Source organism: Lynx rufus, unplaced genomic scaffold (assembly GCF_022079265.1).
Source record: "Lynx rufus isolate CCGP_SWC_20201006 ecotype Redwood Valley unplaced genomic scaffold, mLynRuf1.p SCAF_19, whole genome shotgun sequence".
Taxonomy (NCBI): Eukaryota; Metazoa; Chordata; class Mammalia; order Carnivora; family Felidae; genus Lynx; species Lynx rufus.
The window spans coordinates 29,430,417-29,453,958 of NW_025814833.1; the positions used below are offsets into that span (position 1 = coordinate 29,430,417).

At 43.7% G+C, this 23,542-nt stretch overlaps 1 protein-coding gene across 1 annotated transcript in view; it reads left to right on the forward strand.

Annotated features, from left to right (window-relative positions):
• LOC124513992 (transmembrane 9 superfamily member 2-like) overlaps nucleotides 1–23,542 on the forward strand; it is an 88,245-nt gene that overhangs the window by 25,740 nt on the left and 38,963 nt on the right. Inside the window, exons 6-7 of the mRNA XM_047082092.1 lie at nucleotides 7,308–7,435; nucleotides 12,264–12,375. Coding sequence (XP_046938048.1) covers nucleotides 7,308–7,435; nucleotides 12,264–12,375 — 240 coding nt within the window. The remainder of the gene's footprint in view (nucleotides 1–7,307; nucleotides 7,436–12,263; nucleotides 12,376–23,542) is intronic.

The window sequence follows — 23,542 nt, forward strand, 5'->3', positions numbered from 1 at the left end:
TCTCCGCCCGCAAAAGCAGTTCCCTACCTTTTGCGGCTTCTCGCTCCCCAAATTCACCTCTCCGCGCCGCGTACCTGCTGAATTCTGTGGTTCAGGTTGTGCAGATGGTTGTGTTTATCCTCCAGTCAGTTTTCTAGGTGTGTAGGATGGCTTAGTGTTGGTCTGGCTGTATTTCATGGACACGAGATGCACAAAAAATGTCCATGCTCTGACTGATGATACTGTCAACTGTTTCTTTCCAGAGAAGAGGGCAGGTGCTTCCTAAATTTCAGTCATTTGTACACCATCTTGGTTTATTTTTGCCAGATCTGAGGCACCTGTGTTATTTATCTATTTAAATTAAAAAAAATTTTTTAATGTTTATTTTTTTGAGAAAGAGAGACAGAGTGCCTGGCTAGCTCAGTTGGTAGAGCATTTAACTTTTAATCTCAAGGTTGTGAGTTCGATCCCCACATTGGTGTAGAGATTACTAAAGATAATTAAACTCAAAAAAATTTAAATAGCGGCACCTGGGTGGCCCAGTCGGCTAGGCATCCGACTTCGGCTCGGGTCACGATCTCATGGCTCATGGGTTTGAGTCCCACGTCGGGCTCTGTGCTGAAAGCTGAAAGCCTGGAGCCTGCTTCGGATTCTGGGTCTCCCTCTCTCTCTGCCCCTCCCCTGCTCACACTCTGTTTCTCTCTAGCCCCATTATATATCTATCTTTAAAAAAATGTTTATTTATTGGGACACCTGGGTGGCTTGGTCAGTTGAGTGTCTGACTTCAGCTCAGGTCATGATCGCCTGGTTTGTGAGTTTGAGCCCCACCTCGTGCTTGTGCTGTCAGAGGGGAGCCCACTTCTGATCCTCTGCCCCACTCTCTGTGCCTCTCCTTCACGCCTGCTTTCTCTGTCAAAAATACACATGTTTAATTTATTTTGAGAGAGAGGGAATCCCAAACGGGCTCCATGCTGTCGCCGCAGAGCCGAAAGCAGGGGCTGGATCCCACAAACCATGAGATCATGACCTGAAGCAAAGTTAAGAGTTGGACACTTAACCACCTGAGCCACCCATGCACCCCCTTCTCCCCCTCACATGCATAGCCTGCCCCGGGATCAATATCACTCACCAGAGTGTGGTACGTTCGTTATAATTGATGAACCTACATTCTTGCACCATTACCACCCAGTTTACGGTAGGGTTCACTCTTGGTTGTACAGTTTGTGGGTTCGGACCAATGTGTGACGACATGTGTCCACTGTTACGGTATCATACCCAGTAGTTTCACTGCCCCACAAATCGCCTGCCTTTTGCTTTCTGCCTATTCCCGGGTAATGGCTGTCTAGCGCCCTCTACTGACGAAACTTTTTTCGGCGCCAGCTTGCAAAGGGAAACTAAAGGGCCTAGATGATTTTCACAGAGACCAAAGGGAATGGATTTGGAGATAAGGGGCAAAAAGAAAAGGACTGGCACACTTTATACGCGTGTACTCATCAATACTGTGATGAAAGAGAGCCCTCTGCGTACCTCCAGAAATCTCTGGGTAGCTCTCTTCTCTCTGGTTTTCTGCCCCACACCATCTGGCCCCTCGGTGTCCCTGGACTGTGAACTTGTTGTCTTCAATTCCGGGAGCCTGCAGGGCGCTGCTTGGGGCCCCTTTCCTTGCACCACAGGCTGGGAACTCTCTCTGGGAAGTAAGCTTGATGCAGTAGTAGGGCTCAGCGTATTCGTTGCCTTTCTCTTGGTGATCACTCTCTTAATGTTCTTTGTTGTCTGAGGTTCAAAAACTGTTGTTTTCATATACTTTATTACCCATTTTGGTTTTAGTTGTTTAAAGTGAAAGCGTAAGCGGCGCCTGGGTGGCTCAGTTGGTTACAAGTCCGACTTCGGCTCAGGTCACGATCTCGCGGTTCGTGGGTTCGAGCCCCACGTCGGGCTCTGTGCCGACAGCTCAGAGCCTGGAGCCGGCTTCGGATTCTGTGTCTCCCTCTCTCTCCGCCCCTCCCCCGTTCACACTCTGTAACTTGGCCCTTCCTTTCTTTTTAATTTTTCAGAAACTCTTTATTTTCTTCAAAATTTTTAAGTAGTTTCCACATCCAACATGGGGCTTGAACTCACAACCCTGAGATTAAGAGTCCCATGCTCTACTGACTGAGCCAGCCAGGCACCCCAGAGCCTTTTTGTTTTAGATGTGTCTCTTATATACAATGTATTGTTGAGTTTTGCTCTGTGGTAACTTCTGAAAGCCCCTTTCCTCTTAATAGGTGAGTTAAACATATTTACATTTATGGATATGACGTTTGGTCTCAGTTCTGTTGTATTATTTTATGCTTTGTAAATTATTTTTATATCCCACATTTTATTGATTCTAAAACTATTTTCCCATATTTTAACATTTATGAAATTAGGATGTGTCTCTTTCAGATGATGGGTTGTCAAAGTTTAATTGGCAATGTTTTTTCCTAGCAGCACATAAAATAATGATGTTTTATAATTGGTGGCATTTGGGTTCTGTGAAGTATGATTAAAAATTTTTTTTAATGTTCATCTTTGAGAGACGGAGAGACAGAGCTTTAGCTGGGGGAGGGGCAGAGAGGGAGGAGGGGCAGAGAGAGAGAGGGAGACGGAATCCAAAGCAGGCTCCAGGTTCTGAGCTGTCAGCACAGAGTCCGATGCGAGGCTCGAACTCACCAACTGTGAGATCATGACCTGAGCCAAAGTCGGATGCCCAACTGACTGAGCCACCAAGATGCCCTGTAGTATGATTTAAGTAGGCTCCATGCCAACATGGAGCCCAATGTGGGGCTTGAACTCACAACCCCGAATCAAGACCTGAGCTGAGATCAAGAGTTGGATGCTTAACCGACTGAGCCACCCAGGTGCCCCTGGATTGGTGCCTTTTATCAGTTCTGGAATTCTCAGCCATTGTCAGAACTTTTCTTCTGTCCTTTTCAGACTCCGATTAAACCTAGGTTAAAAGTTTTATTTTCTCCTCTGTGTTTCTTAATCTTCCTTCTGTATTTTCCATTTTTTCCTGTGCCGTGTTCTTCTGCCCTATCTTCTAGTCTATAAATTTTCTTCCTCACTTGTTTCTTCTCTTATAAACACAAACATTGAGTGCACTTGGGATGAGCACTGGGTGTTGTATGTAAGTGATGAATTACTAAATTATTTCATCCATAAACAAACCTCAAAACTACTGAAAAAAAATAAACATAGGCATTGATTTTTTTTTTTTTGAGAGACAGGGAGTGCAAGTGAGCGAGGGGCAGAGGGAGAGAGAGAGAGAAGCAGGGCTCACCTGAAGCAGGGTTCGTGTTTGCCCTAAGCGGGGCTTGTGCTCACCTGAACATAGGGATTGAATTTTTAATTTCAGTAATCATCTGTCTCATTTCTGCAAAAATTTTTAAAAGTTTTTATTTATGTATTTATTTTGAGAGAGAGAGTGTGCATGCAAGCAGGGGAGGGGCAGAGAGAGAGGGAGAGAGTATCTCAAGGAGGCTCCTCACAGTCGGCGTGGAGCCCTACATGGGGCCTCCCATGAACCCTGAGATCATGACCTGAGCCAAAGTCAGACATTTAACCAACGGAGCTACCCAGGCTGAGCTGTCAGCACAGAGCCTGACGAGGGGTTCGAGATCATGACCTGAGCTGAAGTCAGAAGGCTCAACAGACTTACCCACCCAGGTGCCCCAACATACACATTGTTCTCAACAATTGTTTGTGGAGTTTCTTTGAGCCCTGGGGTCAAAGTACTTTCCTCCAGAGAGGATTTTCATTGACTTCTTCCAGGGGTTTTTGGGAAATACCAGTCTGGGGCCGCCTGAAAGCAAATTCACGACTTGACTTTCCTGGGGCCACTTCGGTGATGGGACTCCAAACTGCATATATATGTTAGGGCTGGCCTGTGGCCACAACTGTTCAAGGACAGTTCCCCCACTGCCTTTTCTGTTTAGCACCAAGGCCATCTTCCCTGTAGTCCTTTTGGGGGAGGAGAGAAAGCTTGCTTCCTGTTCGTCTTTACCCTGAGGGTATTGGTTTTGAGCGGAGTGGGTGGTCTCAGAGCCTTCTTGCCTGAGAGGGCCCTCCTCGAGTTCTCTGCTCTTTATTCCAGGAGGCTACCCAAACTGTCTTTCCAAGTTTGCCCAGGTCAGATGTCCCCAGGGCAAGAGCACCATCAACGCTCCCTCACGGAGGTTACCTCTCTGGCTTCCTGCTTTAGAATTTGACATGGCAGTTCTTTACTTTCTTGTCAGCTCACGTTTTGTTTTTGTTTTTAATTTAAAAGGCTTTACTTTGGGGGCTCCTGGGTGGCTCAGTCGGTTAAGCATCCGACTTTGGCTCAGGTCATGATCTCACCCTTCACCAGTTCATGCCCCGCATTAGGTGAGCTGGAGTCCCACTTCTCTCTCTCCCTCCCCCTTCCTCTCTGCCCCCATGGGATTCTCTCTCTCTCTCTCTCTCTCTCTCTCTCTGCCCTCCTTCACTTTGCCCTCTCTTTCTCTCAAAAAAAAAAAAAAAGAAAAATTCATTTCCTGTTATGTGAAAAGAAAGAAAAAGAAAACTAAGGCGAATAAAGACTGACCTACAGAGGATTATATGGGGCAAAATCTGAATTGCATCCCAATGGTTTTTTTTTTATTTTTTTAAATTTTTTTTTTCAACGTTTATTTATTTTTGGGACAGAGAGAGACAGAGCATGAACGGGGGAGGGGCAGAGAGAGAGGGAGACACAGAATCGGAAACAGGCTCCAGGCTCTGAGCCATCAGCCCAGAGCCCGACGCGGGGCTCGAACTCACGGACTGCGAGATCGTGACCTGGCTGAAGTCGGACGCTTAACCGACTGCGCCACCCAGGCGCCCCGAATCCCAATGGTTTTTGATCCAAATTCTCGTCTCTTTGCAATATACCAAACTACCTCTTGCATTTTTTGACCCCCTGTAGGATATTAGCTCTTAGGACACAGTTAAGAAGTGCCTGGCACATAGTAGATGTTCAAAAATATTTTGCTGAATGGACGAATGGATGAATGAAGCAAAGTTCCCAGCCTTGTGATCTGCTGGGGAACACAGTTGACCAGGGGATGTAAACGTGTGAATACACTGACTACAATTTGATGTGGTCCGTGACTGGCATACGAGCCCAGTGCTATGAGAGCACAGCATAAAGAATTCTTTGTGGTCATTTACCTGGTTAGACGTAGAGACTGTGGCGGAAGATGAGGCTGGAGAGAGACGTGGGATCCGGATCCTTAAGGGCCTTGTTACCACTTTACCCATCACATTGGACCCTTTTGTGTCCCCGAGTGGTGGAGATGCTGTTCCTGGGGTGATTTAATCCTCACAGTACCCATTAAGATAAGTGCTGTTATTGGGCGCCTGGGTGGTTCGGTCAGCTAAGTGTTCCGCTCTTCATTTGGGCTCAGGTCATGATCTCATGGTCCATGAGATTGAGCCCTGCGCTGAGTGCAGAGCCTGCTTGGGATTCTCTCTCTTTCCCCCTCTCTCTCTGCCCCTCCCCCACTCACTCTCTATCTCTAAAATAAAATAAAAAAGGTAAGTACTGTTACGATTTCTGCGTCATAGGTGTAGAAACCGAGACACTGAGGGGTTAAGCGACTTGGTCACACAGGCTAGCGGATGCTGTACCCGACTTTCCACCTTAGGCGGTTTGACTGTGGAGTCCACATCCTTAACCACTGTGCTGTGCTGCTTGTGCCGCTTCTGTTAGTACAGATCATGAACATCCAATACTGGTACATAGTATCCCTCCATCCTAGTGCATGCAAATCTGCTAGCTGCATTTTATTGCTCTATATGGTTATTCCATATTTCATTTCACTGTCCTGATGGTCTTGTTTTCCAGTTTCTAGTTATTTGCAATAATGGACAGCATTGCCGTGAGCAGTACTTACTCTCCACCCCAAGCTGATTGTGATACTCCCCACAGGGGCACTCTTTTTTTTTTAATATTTTTAAAAGTTTATTCATTTATGTTGAGAGAGAGAGAGAGAGAGAGCGCACAAGCAGGGGAGGGGCAGAGAGAAGGAGAGACAGAATCCCAAGCAGGCTTTGCGCCATCAGCACAGAGTCCGATGCGGGGCTCGAACCCACGAACTGTGAGATCATGACCTGAGCCAAGATCAAGAGTCAGACGCTCAAGGGTCTGAGCCACCCAGTCGCCCAGCCCCAGTAGGATCACTCTTACCCTCTATCATCACTGTACTAAAGGATCTCTAAAGTTCCTTCAGGCCCGTCACTCTCAGTTCTGGGATTTGCAGAGCCATGATTCTTAATCTAGGAGTTCTGCGTGTTGCAGATTACTCAATATGGTAATTGACAAGGTTCATTTGGACTCATTTTCTGAAGATTGAAGGGCCTGGGTGATGTAACAGCTAGTATTTATTCAAGGCTTCCTATGCTAAGCACTTCACTAAGTACTTTACATACATGATTCTATGTAGTCCTCAACAGTTCTATGAGCAATCTTATTTTTTTAATTAAAAAAAATTTGTTTAAGTCATCTCTATACCCATCATGGGGCTTAAACTCATGATCCTGAAATCAGGAGTCACATACTGTACCGACTGAGCCAACCAGGTGTCCCTATTGTCCCCGTTTTTAAAAAGAGGAGGGGTGCCTGGGGAGCTCAGTCTGTTGAATATCCGACTCTTGATTTCGGCTCAGGTTATGATCCCACAGTTTGTGGGATCAAGTCCTGCATGCGGCTCTGTGCTGACAGCATGGAGCCTGCTTGGGTGTCTCTCCTCCTCTCTCTGCCAGTCCACTGCACGGGCACACTCTCTCTCTCTCAAAATAAATAAACATTAAAAAAATTCTTAAAAAAATAAAAAGAGGAAACTGAGGGTCCAAGAGGTTAAATGACTTGTTTATGGTCATGCAGCTAGTAACCAGCTGTTTGATTGCAAAGCTCATATTGCCAAGCCCTTCGTTTGCTAGGGCTGCTGTAAAAACACACTATAAAATTGGGAGCTCAAACCAACAGAAATTCATTGTCTCACAGTTCTGGAGACTAGAAGTTCAAGATCAAGGCGTCAGCAGCGTTGGTTCCTTCCGAAGGTTCTGAGGGAGAACTGGTGGTTGCCAGAGGGGAGGGGTTGGGGGATGGGCAAAAATAAATGAAGGGGATTACGAGGTACAAGCTTCCAGGTATAAAAAAAAAAAAGTAAGTTATGGAGATGAAAAACAGAGAGAATATAGTCAATAATATTATAGTGTATCTCATTTTTATTCCATGGCCAGATTTTATTTTTTTTAGTTTTTAAGAAAAGTTCAAGCTTCTTTAAAATTTCTTTATCTTTTTGCAGCCTGAATTCAACAAAAGTAATATTTACTTCCTCTTCAACCACGTTGATATTACTATTGCATACCACGAGGACAGTGGAAGAAATGGGGGTTTTGCGAGATTGGTTTCTGCTAGACTTGAGCCCCAAAGGTAATTAGAGAATATCTTTTTTAATTAGCTCCATTCATTTAAAAATTAATTCAGAATATGGAAGTTCTCAACTAGAATTCTCATTTTTAGGATACATGTGTGATGTCACCTCAGACATACAATTTGAAAAATCAAATAGGCAATTTATTCCCTTCTGCCTGTAGTTAGCGTTTGAATACCATGTAATGTGAGAAAGAATTGACAGATCTGGAAGGGAATAGACCTACTGAGGGCATCCTTACTCTCTTCTTTACTTGCTGCCCTATGATAAAGAGCTTAGATTTCAATTTGTGCTTCTTCAGAGGACAGGTCTCTTACTGGAGTCTATTAGGCAGGTATCACCTGAGTATAAGGAAGACCCTACTAACAATTAGAGTTCTCTAACTCTAATTAAATAAGCAATCCCAAGAATTAATGAGTACTGTATCCCTGGATGTTACAGAAAGAGCCTGGATGACCCAGGTGTTGGAGAGTTCATAAGTAGGCATCCAGCACAGTGTCTGGTCCCTAGTACGTAAGTGCTCAATGAATTGTAAAGGACATTGGGTAACAGACTCGACAGGCGACCTTTAATGTTCCGACTCTAAGATACTATAGGATAAATTAGTACTCTTCCAGTAAGACAGGTAGAGAGGGGAATATGGCACACAATGTATAAAATCATGGTCCATTATGGGAAAAATATACAAAACCTGAAATATTAAGATGAGGAAGTGGTCCCTTGAAACTTCCGTGAAGTATATTAAAGGAGGCACATGTGGTATAATTTTCTGAACACGGAGCAAGGGATTAGGAAATTTGGATTTTTAGTCTCATCTGGTTCCATTTTGGAAGTGAACCCTAAGTTTGTAGAAATGAGTCAGACTTCATTATTTTTAAGGCTACTACCCTATCTTACTTTAGCCACGGCTGTTCCATCTGTCACAGATGATGCTCAAAGAGAAAGAATAGAAAATGTATCGTGCCAAGCTTTTGACCATGAGTAGGTTAACTTGATCTGTCATAGGCTTAATTTCCTCATCTGTGAAAGGACAGGGCTGAATTGGGAGTTTTTCACATGGCCCCTGATGTATCAAACCCTGGAAATTTTTATTGACGTGTATTTTCCTGGGGAAAAGGATCAGGGCATATTTTTTGAACAATAGGGAATAAACATAGCTACCAAGAGAGGCCAGGAAATACTCATCATTGTCAAGGGCAATCACCCGTGCTTTTTTTGTGTGTACGTCACTTCTGATATCTGGCAACAGAATTTTAGGACGATGGACTGTGAGGTCTATCTCAGGATGGCTGCTCATATTCAACGTCATTAGGTAGTAAACATACAAAGTATGATCATCCAGGAAGAAGCTAGTCTCATCAGCTATATGAAAATCAAACTTAAGGCTTTACAGTTATACCTCATATTCTCAGACTCAGAGTAAAAAGCCAAGAAAATGGTTTTTTAGAGTAGCATGTATCTAGTCATTGTAAAGGTCATTTTTGTGGGCCTCTTGAGAACGAGGACTGTGTTATAATTAATTTTTTTTTTTTTTTTTAGAATTAGACAATCTGTTCAAGGCCATAGCAGTGAGTTAGGCCTAATGGTGTTCTAAGCCTACCATCTTGTGTTGTCTTTTAGGTACTGTACCCAGCTAATTTGCCTGATGGTTACCATGGCTGATTGTTCCTTTTTCCTAGAATCACTTGCTTAATTTGGCTTTGAGAATACCATACTTCACTGATTTTCTCCTGTCTCACTAGTTGCTTATCAGTTGTCTCCTCATTTCTCCAACATCTCAATATTGGAGGGTCCCGGGACCGAGTCTTTGAACTTTTTTTCTTCTTTATATATACTTACACATTGGCAATCTTACCCTGTCTCCTGGTGTTAGAGCCCACGTTGACTCTTTGATCTGTAGACTTGTATATGCAGCTGTCTACTTGACATGTTCATTTGGATGTCTAGTAGGCACTTCAAATTTAACACGGCCAGAAATGAACTTCTAATCTTTCCTCCAACCTGTTTTTCCTAGTGACTTCTCCATCTCAGTAAATGGCAACTACATCCTTCCAGTTTCTCAGGCCCCCAAACTATGGCCACACCCTTGACTCCTCTTTATTATTCTTCATTCATACCCTGTATCCATGCCAACCTTTGGCAGATAACGTGGCTCTCTTCTTAAAATATATTCAGGATCCACCACCAGTTCTCATCACCTCCACCACTATCATCTGGTCCAAGACATCATTATATCTCAAGTGAATTAGGGCAAAACCCTCGCTGGTCTCCCTGGTGCCACCCTTGACTTCCAGCAGTCTCTTCTCAATACAGCTTGCAGAGTATTCCTTTTGAAATGTCAGCTCATGTCAGCCTTCTGCTCAGAATCTTCCAGTGACTTCCCATCTCACTTAGAGTAAAAGCCAGTTTTGAAAATGGCCTACAAGGCCTTATACAGCCCACATGCAAGGCCAGTGGTTTAAAATAGGGCTTTTACATTGATTAGAGATCTTTTTTTTTAATATGAAATTTGTTGTCAAATTGGTTTCCATACAACACCCAGTGCTCATCCCCACAGGTGCCCTTCTCCATGCCCATCACCCACTTTTCCCTCCCTCCCCCCCCCATCAACCCTCAGTTTATTCTCAGTTTTTAAGAGTCTCTTATGCTTTGGCTCCCTCCCTCTCTAACTATTTTTTCCCCTTTCCCTCCTCCATGGTCTCCTGTCTTTCTCAGGATCCACATAAGAGTGAAACATATGGTATCTGTCTTTCTCTGACTTATTTCACTCAGCATAACACTCTCCAGTTCCATCCACGTTGCTACAAAAGGCCAGATTTCATTCTTTCTCATTGCCACGTAGTACTCCATTGTGTATATAAACCACAATTTCTTTATCCATTCATCAGTTGATGGACATTTAGGCTCTTTCCATACTTTGGCTATTGTTGAGAGTGCTGCTATAAACATTGGGGTACAAGTGCCCCTATGCATCAGTACTCCTGTATCCCTTGGGTAAATTCCTAGCAGTGCTATTGCTGGGTCATAGGGTAGGTCTATTTTTAATTTTCTGAGGAACCTCCACACTGTTTTCCAGAGCGGCTGCACCAGTTTGCATTCCCATGATTAGAGATCTTAATACAATTTTTGCCGCGTAATCTCATTGATGTGAAATGCAGATATTTCATGTGCTGGGTTCAAGGCCCAGACTTAAACAGGGAACCTTGGTATACATTATCGTGCAGTCATTGAATTTTTTTCTGTAGATGTTGTTTGTCGGTAGCCTTAACAATGATCATTTTTAAAATTCATAGCTGTTTCACAATACAATTTGGCTTTCAATGAATTCACCCTCCAAATACTTAGTAAGGACATATCATATGTCAGACACTAGGGTGACAAAAAATGAATGGGAAGAGGTGCACATGAATGGCATCCGCAATTGTGAGTGAATGGCGTTATTGCACATGTACTTGTAGAAATAACAGTCCCACAAGGATTGCATATTATTCTTTAAACAGAAGCCAAGGGATAAATTGTATGTTGAGCAGATAATTCAAAAGGGAAGCATCACTACTTCTCCTTTTGATTTTTCCATCTCCCCTTTATTCTTCTTTTATTTTTTGCGTGATATTGCAGTCTCTTTATTCCTTTTTCTTAAAGATTTTATTTTTAAGTAATCTTTACACCCAATATGGGTCTCGAATTTACAACCCGGAGATCCAGAATCACGTACTCTACCGACTGAGCCAGCCAGGTGCCCCATGAGAAGGTTCTTAGCGACACATTTTCTCTTGCTATCTGAAAGTAGAGCGTTCCTCTGAAAGCTTTTGGAAGTCGAAATGTCAAAAGCGAAGAAGCAATTGCCATTCATTTATACGGAAAATTTTGTGAGCATTTCCAGACTCCCCAAATCCCCTTTCTTAGGCTTTTCTGATACCTTAAGGCACATCTTGCTAATGGATGCACAAAATAAGCCAAGATAAAGCGCAGATGCTCACACAGTTCAGAGCTCTGGGGGCTTGATGTCGAAATGTCGAGTGTAGTTCCCCAGGAAGGAGCTGGGCGGCGCCACTCTCGCTACTGGGTGGGAGGGGAACTGCCTCTCTAATGGCTCCCTGCAACACCAACACTGAATGCTCTTTTTGATTTTTCAGAAAAGTGAAAATCCTCTTCGGATTTCTTTCACTTAGTGAAAACAGGTACTAATGGAGGTCTTTCGTAGAAGCGAAGTGGCATAAAGTGAGCTTTGGAAAAGCAGGGGATACCTGTTTGATGTGTTGGGCAGTATATTGACTCTTATTTGAGTGTTAGGGACATTTAGAAACAAGGCTATTTTTTTTTTTTAAGTAGGCTTCATGCCCAGCAGGCTTGAACTCATGCCTCTGAGATCAAGACCTGAGCTGAGATCAAGAGTCAGACGCTTAAGCAACTGAGCCACCCTGGTGCCCCAAAACAAAAGTATTTAAAATCATAAAGTTTTGGGGTGCCTGGGTGACTCAGTCGGTTAAGCGTCCAGCTTCAGCTCAGGTCATGATCTCACACTCCGTGAGTTCGAGCCCCACGTCGGACCCTGTGCTTAGCAGCTCAGAGCCTGGAGCCTGCTTCGGATTCTGTGTCTCCCTCTCTCTCTGCCCCTCCCCTGCTCATGCTCTGTCTCTCTCTGTCTCAAAAATAAATAAATAACATTAAAAAAATAAAATCATAAAGTTTTAAATACTAATTATAATGAAAGGCAAATTTTTTCAACCTGCTACTGTTACATTCCTGAATAGCCATGAATCGGAAATTTACAACGGTAGTTTGGTATAAAAATTACTTTCTCTTCCTTCCCCCCTTCTTTCTTAGCTATAAGCATTCAGGTGAAGGCCGCCTAGCCTGTAATGGACCCCCTATGGAAATTCCTGAAGAACATACAGAGAAGTTTAATGTAACCTACACTTACTCTGTGCAATTTGAAGTAAGTATTCCACGCCATCATCTTACTTTTGTTCCAAATCAGGTACATAACTATCATATACTTCATTAATATTAAAGCCTTAATTTTGATCATCAGGGTTGTATAACCCAGCCAAAAGCCCGAGAAAGTAGGTAAGTTCTTTACATTCAAACCATTCAGAGGACCATCCTTAAAGGAATATCTGTATTAAATCTACCACATTTCAGGTACCGTGCCAGGTAATTTACTTTCTCCTACTTCCTCTGAGGTTTGAAGGAAGTACGTGGGAAACCGGGGGTGTTGCCTGGGCTTGGCAGGTTGCTCGAGTGGGACCTGAAAGGAAGAGTATGTTGTGGAAGAGACAGAGGATAGGATATGTAGTGAGAAGAGCCTCCATATTGGGCTCAGACTGACCTGTGGTTCAAATTGAGGCTTGGCCACTTACTGGCCACGTGAGCTTAGGTAAGTCGTGGGATCTCAGGCTCGATTTCTTCTCTGGTCATTTGTTCCTCGTTTTCAGAATATATAAAGACCTTAGCATTGCACAGAATAGGTCCTCAACATATGGCATTCGTTATTGTTTCTACACATTTAATTCTTCTTTTGTAAGTAGCTATTTTTATGAAGTGGTGTGTATCTTCAGTGGCTAGAGAGACGTACAGACTGACTATTAACAGTCTGGTGAATAATCTAACAGCTCTCTGATGCCCGTGTTTCCCAAAGGTTTTTCTGGAAACTGGTTGCTTCACATTTTATTTATTTTTGCTTTATATTTTATTTTCTTCATATTTATTTTAAATTCATTTATTTTGACAGAGAGAGGGAGGGGCAGAATCCCAAGCAGGCTCAGCAAGGCTCGGCGTGGCCTCAAACTCACGATCTGTGAGATCACGACCGGAGCCAAGATCAAGAGTCAGACGCTCAACCGACTGAGTCACCCAGGCGCCCCTTATTTTTGCTTTGTGTTTTAAAGGGTGTTAGGTGAGAAAAGGGTCCTGCGATGAGGTTACTTTGGAGAATGCTAGGTCAAGCAATGTTAAAACAATGCATTGAGAGTATTCATTATGTTAAAAAACACTGAATTTTCAAAAGATAATTATAATACTTAGCATTTCATAGACCATGGCAGAACTCATGGGGATATAATGTTCTTTTTTTTTTTTTTATTTTTTTTATTTTTTTTTTTTTTTTTTTTATTTTTTTTATTTTTTTTAAAATTTTTTTTTTTCAACGTTTATTTATTTTTGGGACAGAGAGAGACAGAGCATGAACGGGGGAGGGGCAGAGAGAGAGGGAGACACAGAATCGGAAACAGGCTCCAGGCTCCGAGCCATCAGCCCAGAGCCTGACGCGGGGCTCGAACTCACGGACCGCGAGATCGTGACCTGGCTGAAGTCGGACGCTTAACCGACTGCGCCACCCAGGCGCCCCTATAATGTTCTTTAGAATATACAAGGGCAACACTGCACGTGGTGCCAAAAAATATACGACTTTGTACAATTGAGATATTTACATGTGCTGTTTTCACTTCATGTGTATGTCATGGATGTCTTTCCGTGTCAGTAGAGTCACATCCTTTTTAGTTTTTAATTTTTAAAGATTTTTTTTGATTAGAAAAATTTCTTTATTGTTTATTCCTTTTTTGAGAGAGAGACACACACAGAGCATGAGCGGAGGGCGGGCAGAGAGAGAGGGAGACACAGAATCTGAAGCAAGGTCCAGGCTCTGAGCTGTCAGCGCAGAGCCCGACGCGGGCCTCGAACTCACGAACTGAGATCATGACCTGAGCCAAAGTTGGATGCTTAACTGACTGAGCTACCAGGTGCCCCTATTTTTAAATTTTTAATATTTATTTTTATTTTAGAGAGAGTGCATGAGTCAGGGAGAGGGGTAGAGGGAGAGAGAGAGAGAGAGAGAGAGAGAGAGAGCACGAATCTTAAGCAGGCTCCATGCTCAGTGCGGAGCCCATGTGGGGGCTCAATCCCACGACCCTGGGATCATGAGCTGAGCTAAAAATGAAGAGTCAGATACTCAGCCGACAGAGCCACCCAGGCGCCCCAGAGTCCCATCCTTTTTTTTTGTTTTTATTAAAAAATTTTTTTAATGTTTATTTTTTACATACAGAGAGAGAGAGAGAGGGAGAGAATGAGCGGGGGAGGGGCAGAGAGAGAGGGAGACACAGAATCCGAAGCAGGCTCCAGGCTCTGAGCTGTCAGCACAGAGCCCGACGCGGGGCTTGAACCCACAAAAAGTGAGATCATGACCCGAGCTGAAGTCGGACACCCAACCGACTGAGCCACCCAGGCGCCCCCCCCATCCTTTTTTTAATTTGCTGCATACTACATTTAATGTGTAGGCCATGATTGACTTATTTATTGCTTCATTGAGAAAAACAACCCAAACGTCTAATTTTTAATTTAGAAACGGTGGTTTAATGAACATTCTTATGTTTCTTCTTGTGTGATTATTTCCTAAATTTCAATTCCCAGTACCAGGATTATGTAGGTAAAAGGGTGTGCAGATTTCGAGAACACATTGCCAAATTCTTGTCCAGAGAAGTTGCTGGGCCCGAGGACGTGCTGTTTCCTCACATACTCAGCAGTGCTAGGTTTTTGTCAATATTTTAAAATTTTGCTTCAGAGTTTTATTTTATTTATTTATTTTTTAACATTTATTTATTTATTTTGAGAGAGGCAGAGAGAGTGCGAGTGGGGAAGGGGCAGAGAGAGAGGGAGGCAGAGAATCCCAAGCAGGCTCTGCACTGTCAGCACGGAATCCCATGCGGGACTCGAACTCACAAAACCGTGAGATCATAACCTGAGCCCTGACCAAGAGCCGTCCTGTGCTTCCGAATTTTAATTCTGTGACTATACCAAAGGGAGATCGATTCATATTAAGCAAACCCCTAAGGGTCCAATGTATAAACCAGAATACCGATTTATTAATTTACATGGAAAAATATGAGTGCCAGGGACCACACCATTCATGTTAGCTGGTTAGCACATCTGCCTGTGATAACGATATATGAGAAAGCAAATAGAAATAGAATAGCATAAATGGAAAGTTTGTTGGTGAGCCTAGGACCCCAGAGCAAAAGGAAGTGGGTATTAAAACATGATATTCATGGCCCTCTAGTCCTCTGCTTGCCCATGGACCAGATGTTTATATTCATGAGCTGGGTACTCTTAGTCCTGGACAGTATTACAGGTGTTTCATCGAAAGATTAACTTGGGGGCTTTCCTTTTATAGGGAAAGCCTGTTAAGACTATATAGATTTATGCATTTCTCTTTTTATTTTTTTTAAGGCAATATCTCATATTTTTGAGTCGGCTTTGATCATACTTGATTTGGTGTAAATGACTTATTTCTTAAAGCTTTAGATGTGCTTTCTTGAGACCAAGCCCTAATCACATTATTGGGGATTAGGTCTCAAATTTCTTCAAACATTTACAAATTGTGCTCAGCTTGTGTCATTTCTATACATGACCTGCCAGCCATTACAACATGATTTTTTCCTAATCTCAGTCTGAAAGCAATCGCACCTTAGGGCCGCCTTGCTTTTGTCCCTATGTATCACCTATGTGGTTATATCCATTTTATAAATGAGGCTACTGAAGCCCAGTGAGGTGGGGTAATTTTCTCAGGATCATTGCTGGCGGGAGGTGCAAGTGATATTCAAACTGTCTGGCCCCCAAACTCATAGCTTTTCTGCTATACCATTCTGGCTTTCCGTATTAAAGGTCTATTATATCTTCTGTCCACAGAGTTACTCTAAAGAAAATGAGAAACGTTTATATTAGAAATGCGTGTGTGTGCTTTGGATCATCTGGCTAGAGGTCAGGATTACTTGAGCCTACATCCTGCGGTTTACGCAAAGTACAATCGGTGAAAACAGGCAATTTACTAGTCCAATATGGTCAGCCTTCTGATCTCTGGATGAAATACAGAAGTGTAATCTGGGGGAAGGAATGAAATACACCCTGAAGAAATTAAAATAACCTTTCCCTAATGATTGAGAACATTATTAAAAGTCTAAGTTATTATCAGAAGTTGATCAGGGGTACCTGGGTGGCTCAGTCGGTTGGGCGTCCGACTTCAGCTCAGGTCATGATCGGTCTCATGGTCAGTGAGTTTGAGCCCCGCGATGGGCTCTGTGCTGACAGCTCGGAGCCTGGAGCCTGCTTCAAATTCTTTGTCTTCTCTCTCTGCCCCTCCTCTGCTCACATGCTCTCTCTCTCTCTGTCTCTCTCAAGAATAATAAATAAACATTAAAAAAATTAAAAGAAGATGATCAAAGAACTGAAGCCCTTCTACATTTTTATCACTTATTTGTCAGCTATACACATTTAAATGTAGTGGCACGCCTGGCTGGCTCAGTCAGTAGAGCCTGCAATTCTTGATCTCAGGGTGGTGAGTTCAAGCCTTGCTTTGGGCATGGAGCGCACTTAAATTAAAAAAAAAAATGTTAAATGTAGGAACTTTTATGCATACAGTAAAAGCCAAGGGAACGCACATCTAAATTGAAGTTCAGATTCACACCGGGAGCCTCCGTGGTATGGAGCTAGTGGACTGTCTGCCTGTCAGGAAGCAACTGTGGCTATCGACCGAGCTGAAGCTCAAGTTCAGATGCAGCTGTACCAAATGGGGGAATTTGGGGAAGTCACGTTATTTGGGGTTAGGGCTTAATCCCTTGTTCCTTAACACACCTACTTTTGGAAGCTTTTCCAGAAGAGGGAATTCTTTCCCTCTCCTTGAAACTCACTTAGGGTTCTTAGGAGGCCCTTGGCCTCAATAAGTGGCATGATGCAAAGGCCCAGACGCGCCTGAGTTTGAAAACTGGCGCTGACGTTTATTAGCTGTGTGAACTTCCTCATCTGTAAAATGGGGATAAAATCATCACCTCCGGTGATTATTCTGGGGTATGTGAGCTCACATAAAACGTTTAGCACCGTGCCTAGCCTGTAGTTGGCACACAATCCTTTCCATTCCTTCTTGCGGACACGGGAGCACTTGATTTACAGGTGTCTCACACAGCAGCGTGAGATTGTGCGGTGAGAAAACACCACGCCGCCATAGTCTGTATCTGAACACCAGCGCGTTGCCGTTGTAGGCGGGGGCGAGCGTAAGGAAGCATGCGGTTACACATCTCTGGTGCTGTTCATTTTATGGTCTTGAGTTGAAAAATGCTTTCTTAACCCGGTGATAATGATGCACATCAACCCTTCCCAAAGTGCACTCCCTAGAACACGAGTCAGACAAGTTTGGAAAATGCTGCTTTCTACTACTTCCTTTCTGAGCTTCCCAAAGCACATGAGTAAAATATTTAAAAGTCTCCTAATGAAGAAATCTGTTGACTGAGTCTAACTCAGCATTTTGCAACCACACTGGACTCTGGAGTACTCTTGTGGAGTAAAATCTATATTGCATCGTGGCTCCCACTTGGGGTGTCTCAAGTGTCCATGGTGGTTGCATCTTAGAGTAGCTCACAAAATCTTATTGAAACCACAACAGAGCTTGAGTTTTCCGCCGACAAATAAGAAGCAAACCTTCATATGTTGGTAACTGATATAAAAGAACTGAAATCGCATTATAGCGTATGAAGGATTTTGTCAGTTAGCTGGGTTGATATCATTATTTATTGAATTGCTTCAGTGGTAATAACTACTTGAAGTGGAAATTGAACGTGAATTTGAAAATCACTATTTTTCAACCTCCAATTAGGTAATTGATTCAGGCCAATAGTATCAATGGATGTTAAAATCGGAGATGAACGAGCGTTAGGAAAGCTGGTTGTTCTCACAGTGGGAGAGTGTCACCCCACGCATGACTTGCTAATTGCAAATGGGAAAATATAAAAATAAGTGAGTGGATAAGGAAATAAATGAACACGAGTTCGTATCAGTATCTCTGACCATAATGCAGCACTACAGCGTTTGGGCTAGCCCTCTCCCCTTGCTGACTGCTAACTTCTTTCTCTGATGCTGAGAAATATGGCCCCCATCTTCTATAATGTGTTGATTTATTTGTTTTTTTTTTTAAATTTTTTGATGTTTATTTTTGTGTGTGTGAGAGAGAGACACAGAGTGCGAGTGGGAGAGGGGCATAGAGAGAGAGAGAGAGAGAGAGAGGGAGACACAGAATCTGAAGCAGGCTCCAGGCTCCAAGCTGTTAGCACAGAGTCCGATGCGGGGCTCGAACCCATGAACCGTGAGACTGTGACCTGAGCCGAAGTTGGACGCTCAACCAACTGAGCCACCCAGGCACTCCTGATTTATTTGTTCAGTCCTAGCATACATGTAGTGTCAAAACCGATAACCCATACCCCTGTGAGAGATTAATTAATTAATTTATTTATAAATGGGAAATTCTGATACTGATTTTTTAAAATATATTTTTAATGTTTATTTTTGAGAGAGGGAGACAGAGCGCAAGCAGGGGAGGGACAGAGACAGAGGGAGACAGAGTCGGAAGCAGGCTCCAGGTTCTGAGCGGTCAGCACAGAGCCCGAAGCGGGGCTCGAACTCACTGACCATGAGATCACGACCTGAGCCAAAGTCAGATGCTTATACGGCTGAGCCACCCAGGGGTGCCGAGAGACAAATTTATTAACTGGAATACAGTGTATCTATAGCACTCATTTTAGTGAAGAAATACCTTGTGGTTTTTTTTTTTTTTAATCTTTGAAAGCCAGCACATATTTCACACAGCTCATCTCACTTAGGACTAGCCACATTTCAGGTGCTGGATAGCCACATGTGACTAGGGGCCACTACCTTGGCAAAGATCTAGACCTCCGTGCTTCCTGGGAATTTCCCCTCGGGTCCACGCTTCCGCGTGTTTCCCCCGCTTCCTGCTGCTTCTCACTCTCAGTACAGAAAATCTCACCAGGTCTCGTGACACGGATGGATTCCAGGCCCTTGGCTGGATGAACTACACTGTCTCACCCCGTGCGGACTGCGGAAGGCTTCCATGTACCTCTGGCACACGGGGTCGTTCTCGGGGTCAGTGGGGGAGGGGCAGGCACAATCCTGATGCAGGGACGGGGCAGGGAGATATGGACAGGAAGCCACACCCCATGCATACGTCAAACCACTTACAGGTGTCAGGACCATGCAGCAGCTGGGGCCCTCGACCACCTGACACCTCCTTGAACCTCCTCGACAGCCACCTGCAAACTGCTGTTTGGAAGCAGAGCTCACGGTCATCGGTGAGGTTGTGGGCCTCAGCCCCTGGTCAGGCAGCTACTGGCTACAGAAAGGTCCAGAGGCGGTATAGTTTTTAGTTACAATTCTTTTCGGGTTTTTAATTAAGCGTCTTGTGGGGCACCTGGGTGGCTCAGTCGGTTGAGCGTCTGTCTCTTGATTTTGGCTCGGGTCACGATCCCAGGGGCGTGAGATCGAGCCCTGCGTCAGGCTCCACCTGAGCTTGGAACTTGCTTAAGAGTCTCTCTCCTGCTGCCCCTCCCCCACACTAGTGCACGTGCTCTCTTTCTCTCTCTCTCTCTCTCTCTCTAAAAAAAAGAAAGCATCTTGTGTATTTTATGTTTTCAGAAAATGATTCATGTTCCCAAATGGGTATACAGTTTGGAGTTTATATAACAAATATTTCAGAAGTTATTGAAGGATGGGTCATAAAGATTAATATCTGAGTGAAGACCTTTTATTCATACATTTATATGACAGATATTTGTCGAGTGCCTACTATATGCCTAGCCTGGGAATTTTTATTAAGTAACTTCTTTACCTTCATTTTTCACAATAGTCCTCTGAAAGCAGGTACTGTTTTAAAACTCCACTTTATAGAAAAGAAAACCGAGGGGCACATGAGTGGCTCAGTCGGCTGAGCGTCCAACTCTTGGTTTCAGCTCAGGTCACGGTCTCACAGTTCGTGAGATCGAGCCCCGCATGGGGCTCTGTGCCGACAGCGCGGAGCCTGCTTAGGATTCTCTCTCTCTCCCCTCTCTCTGCCCTTCCCCCACTCTCGCTCTCCCAAAATAAAGAAATAAACTTGGGGCGCCTAGGGCGCAGTCGGTTAAGCGTCCGACTTCAGCCAGGTCACGATCTCGCGGTCCGTGAGTTCGAGCCCCGCGTCAGGCTCTGGGCTGATGGCTCAGAGCCTGGAGCCTGTTTCCGATCCTGTGTCTCCCTCTCTCTCTGCCCTCCCCCGTTCATGCTCTGTCTCTCTCTGTCCCAAAAATAAATAAACGTTGAAAGAAATAAAAAGAAGTAAAAACTGAGACCCATAGAGGGAAAGCCACTTGCCAAATGGCTTTTACAAATGTAAAGGATTATAGACCAAGATTAGTTTGACTAGAGAGTCCAGGCTCTTGACGCAGCCTCTATAATACATGGTGTGAGTTTAAAATGGGAAGGAATTATGGCAGGTGAATTGGCCAAGAAGGCTTTATAAGAGAGGAGTGTGAGGCATTGTGGGAAGGCCAATGGACTGAGTTAAGAGACCTAGATTTTAGGCATTTGGAGAGGAGCTAGGGTAGGGCTTTCTGGGTAAGAGTGTACATGGGAACAGTACCTATGGGGAAGAGTGAACAAAAGTCCAATTGAAAGAAAATTGTCTTCATTTGCTTATTCATTCATCAGATGATAGTAAATGCATTTTATGTGCCAGGGATTAGGTGCTGGGGTCCCTAAAGGCCCAAAAGATTCAGTTTGACACCTCAGACTTTAATCGTTTATATAGTATTGGTAGGAAGTTTAGAAAGATAGACTTGGGCCAGATTTTGAATGGCCTTGAATGCCAGGCTACGTATTACTATTCACAATACTTTTATTTCAGAAACTTACCGTTTTTATACCACGAACCAAAGGTTTTGTGGCTTCATTCTAATCACATTACTCTTAGCTATGTATGTGACTTACATAAGCTTCATTTGTGGGTTGGCCTGGGATCCTAGCCACATTTATAGCATTGGGTTTTTGTTCCCCCTCCAAAGCATATTCTTGATTTGTAGGCAGCATGGGCCAGTAACTGAATTGAGAAGCAGAGAATTTTGGTGCTGGCTTGCTTCAAGCTCATACTGTGACCTTGAGCAAGTTCGTTTTGCTCTCTGAACGTCAGTTTCCCCTGGAATAAAATGAGAGAGTTGAAATGGATCAGTAGTTCTCAACCCTATCAGACTGATGTCCTCTTTTTTTTTTAATTTAGAGAGAGAGAGCATGACTGGGGGAGAGGGGCAGAGGGAGTGATGAGAGAGAGAGAGAGAGAGAGAGAGAGAGAGAGAGAGAGAATATGAATCAGAATCTTAAGCAGGCTCCATGCTCAGTGTGGAGCCCGACATGGGACTCGATCCCAGGACCCTGGGATCATGACCTGAGAGGGGAACTCAAGATCCCGACACTCCACAGTCTGGGCCACCCAGGCGCCCTGATGTCTTATTTTAATATCAAATGTTTTCTCTGTCTCCCTTTACTATTGTAAATTCATATTTATAGACACTAGATGATTGAACCTGTCTGTACACCTAGTTTCAATAAACATCAGTATAACATCCTAACTATAATATAAAAGAAAAAAAGTAATTTTTTAAGAAAATAGCATGTATTGCAGTACGTATTTCAGTCCCCGTCAGATGCATGCACCAATGTGTTTAATCACTGTAAATGTCAGGGCTGTGAATGCAGATGAATATGAGAATAGCGTCCATTGGTAGCTCAAGTTCCACATCTTTCCGAGAGAGGGCATGATTTTCTGAGATGTTGATCAACTCGGTTCTGTGTTGTGCTCGTCTCCCAGGGAAGTGCCGTGTGGGTCCCGCCTTCTCTGCTGCTTCATCCCTGAAGTATCCCCTACGCATCCTCATCATGCCCCTTAGGGGGTGCTGCTCCCTCTGTTGCAATCACCTGGACCAGAAGAAACCCCAGCTGTCTGCCCATTTGATTCTCTGAGTCCCTGCGTGAATATTCTTTGAGTGACATCCATCGTGGGGTCCTGCGTCAGGATTCAAGAAGTCTGGTTTTGTTTCTACTTTTGCGGCTTGTGCCTCCGGTAGTGAACACGAAGGACTTGTTTACCTGCTGTGGTTTTGTGAGAACTGCCACGTAAAGAAGTGGAATAGCTCATTAGTGTTCGGGGGATTGAGGAAGTAGGTTTCACCGCTTAGTTACCTTTCTGCGTTTGTCATTTTGCTCTCAAATGTGCCTTAGGAGTTTTAAATCGTTCCTTATTTTCTTAGGGCAGAGTACCACGTGTTATGGTCTGTTATTGCCAGCAGATGGCGATGTTTGGTGCAAAAACTGTCAGGCTTACCAGCTGCAGATTTTTCTAGGCTCTCTTAGTATTTAAAATTCAAACTTCATGGTGCATATTGGAAAGTATCTCTCCTTTTTGAAAGACCCGATATGAATTAACTTGCTTAAGGCAATGGGTAGGCTGGTGAAGAGAAGCCTGTAATTCAAATTTTTACAAATTAAGTCACATTTGACGACAGGCCCAGTATTTTAGTAGAACAGCTAAGATGTATGTTTTTATGCAGTGAGTAGTTGATCTCTTGATTTATCTGTAAATTCTGATTTCCTATTTATAGGTTTTAAGTGATAATTTATTTTGAAACAGTTTCAGACCACAGAAGGATTGCCAGAACAATACAAAGGGCTCCCCCAGTCCCTTTAATCAGAACCCCCCAATTGTTAATATTTTACCTCATTTGCTCCATGGTTCACCCTTCTCTCTGTGTCCATTATCATTAGTCTTTCTCTGAATCCTTTGAGAGCTAGATGTTCTATCGCCCCTAAACGCTCCAGAGTCCCCCAGACAAGATCATTTTCCTACTAGAATAGCATACAACTAGCATATAACTCTGCAAATCAGGAATCTGTATTGCTATCCCATTACCATCCCGTCCACATGCATCCATTCAAATGTTGCCAGCTGGCCAACAATGTCACTTTTTCCCTTTGTGGTTTGAGGTCCTGTCTAGGAGTATGTGTTGTTTAGTTTGTGGTCTCCAATCCAGACCCGTTCTTTAGTCTTTCTCTGTCTTTCACATCCTTGAAATTTTTATAGAGTGCAGACCTTACAATCTGCAGGATGACCAGCAAACTGGGTCTGGTGGTTCTTATTTAAAAAAAAATTTTTAAAAACTTTTTTTATGTTTATTTAGTTTTGAGAGACAGAGCACAGTGGGGGAGGGGCAGAGAGAGAAGGAGACACAGAATCCGAAGCGGGCTCCAGG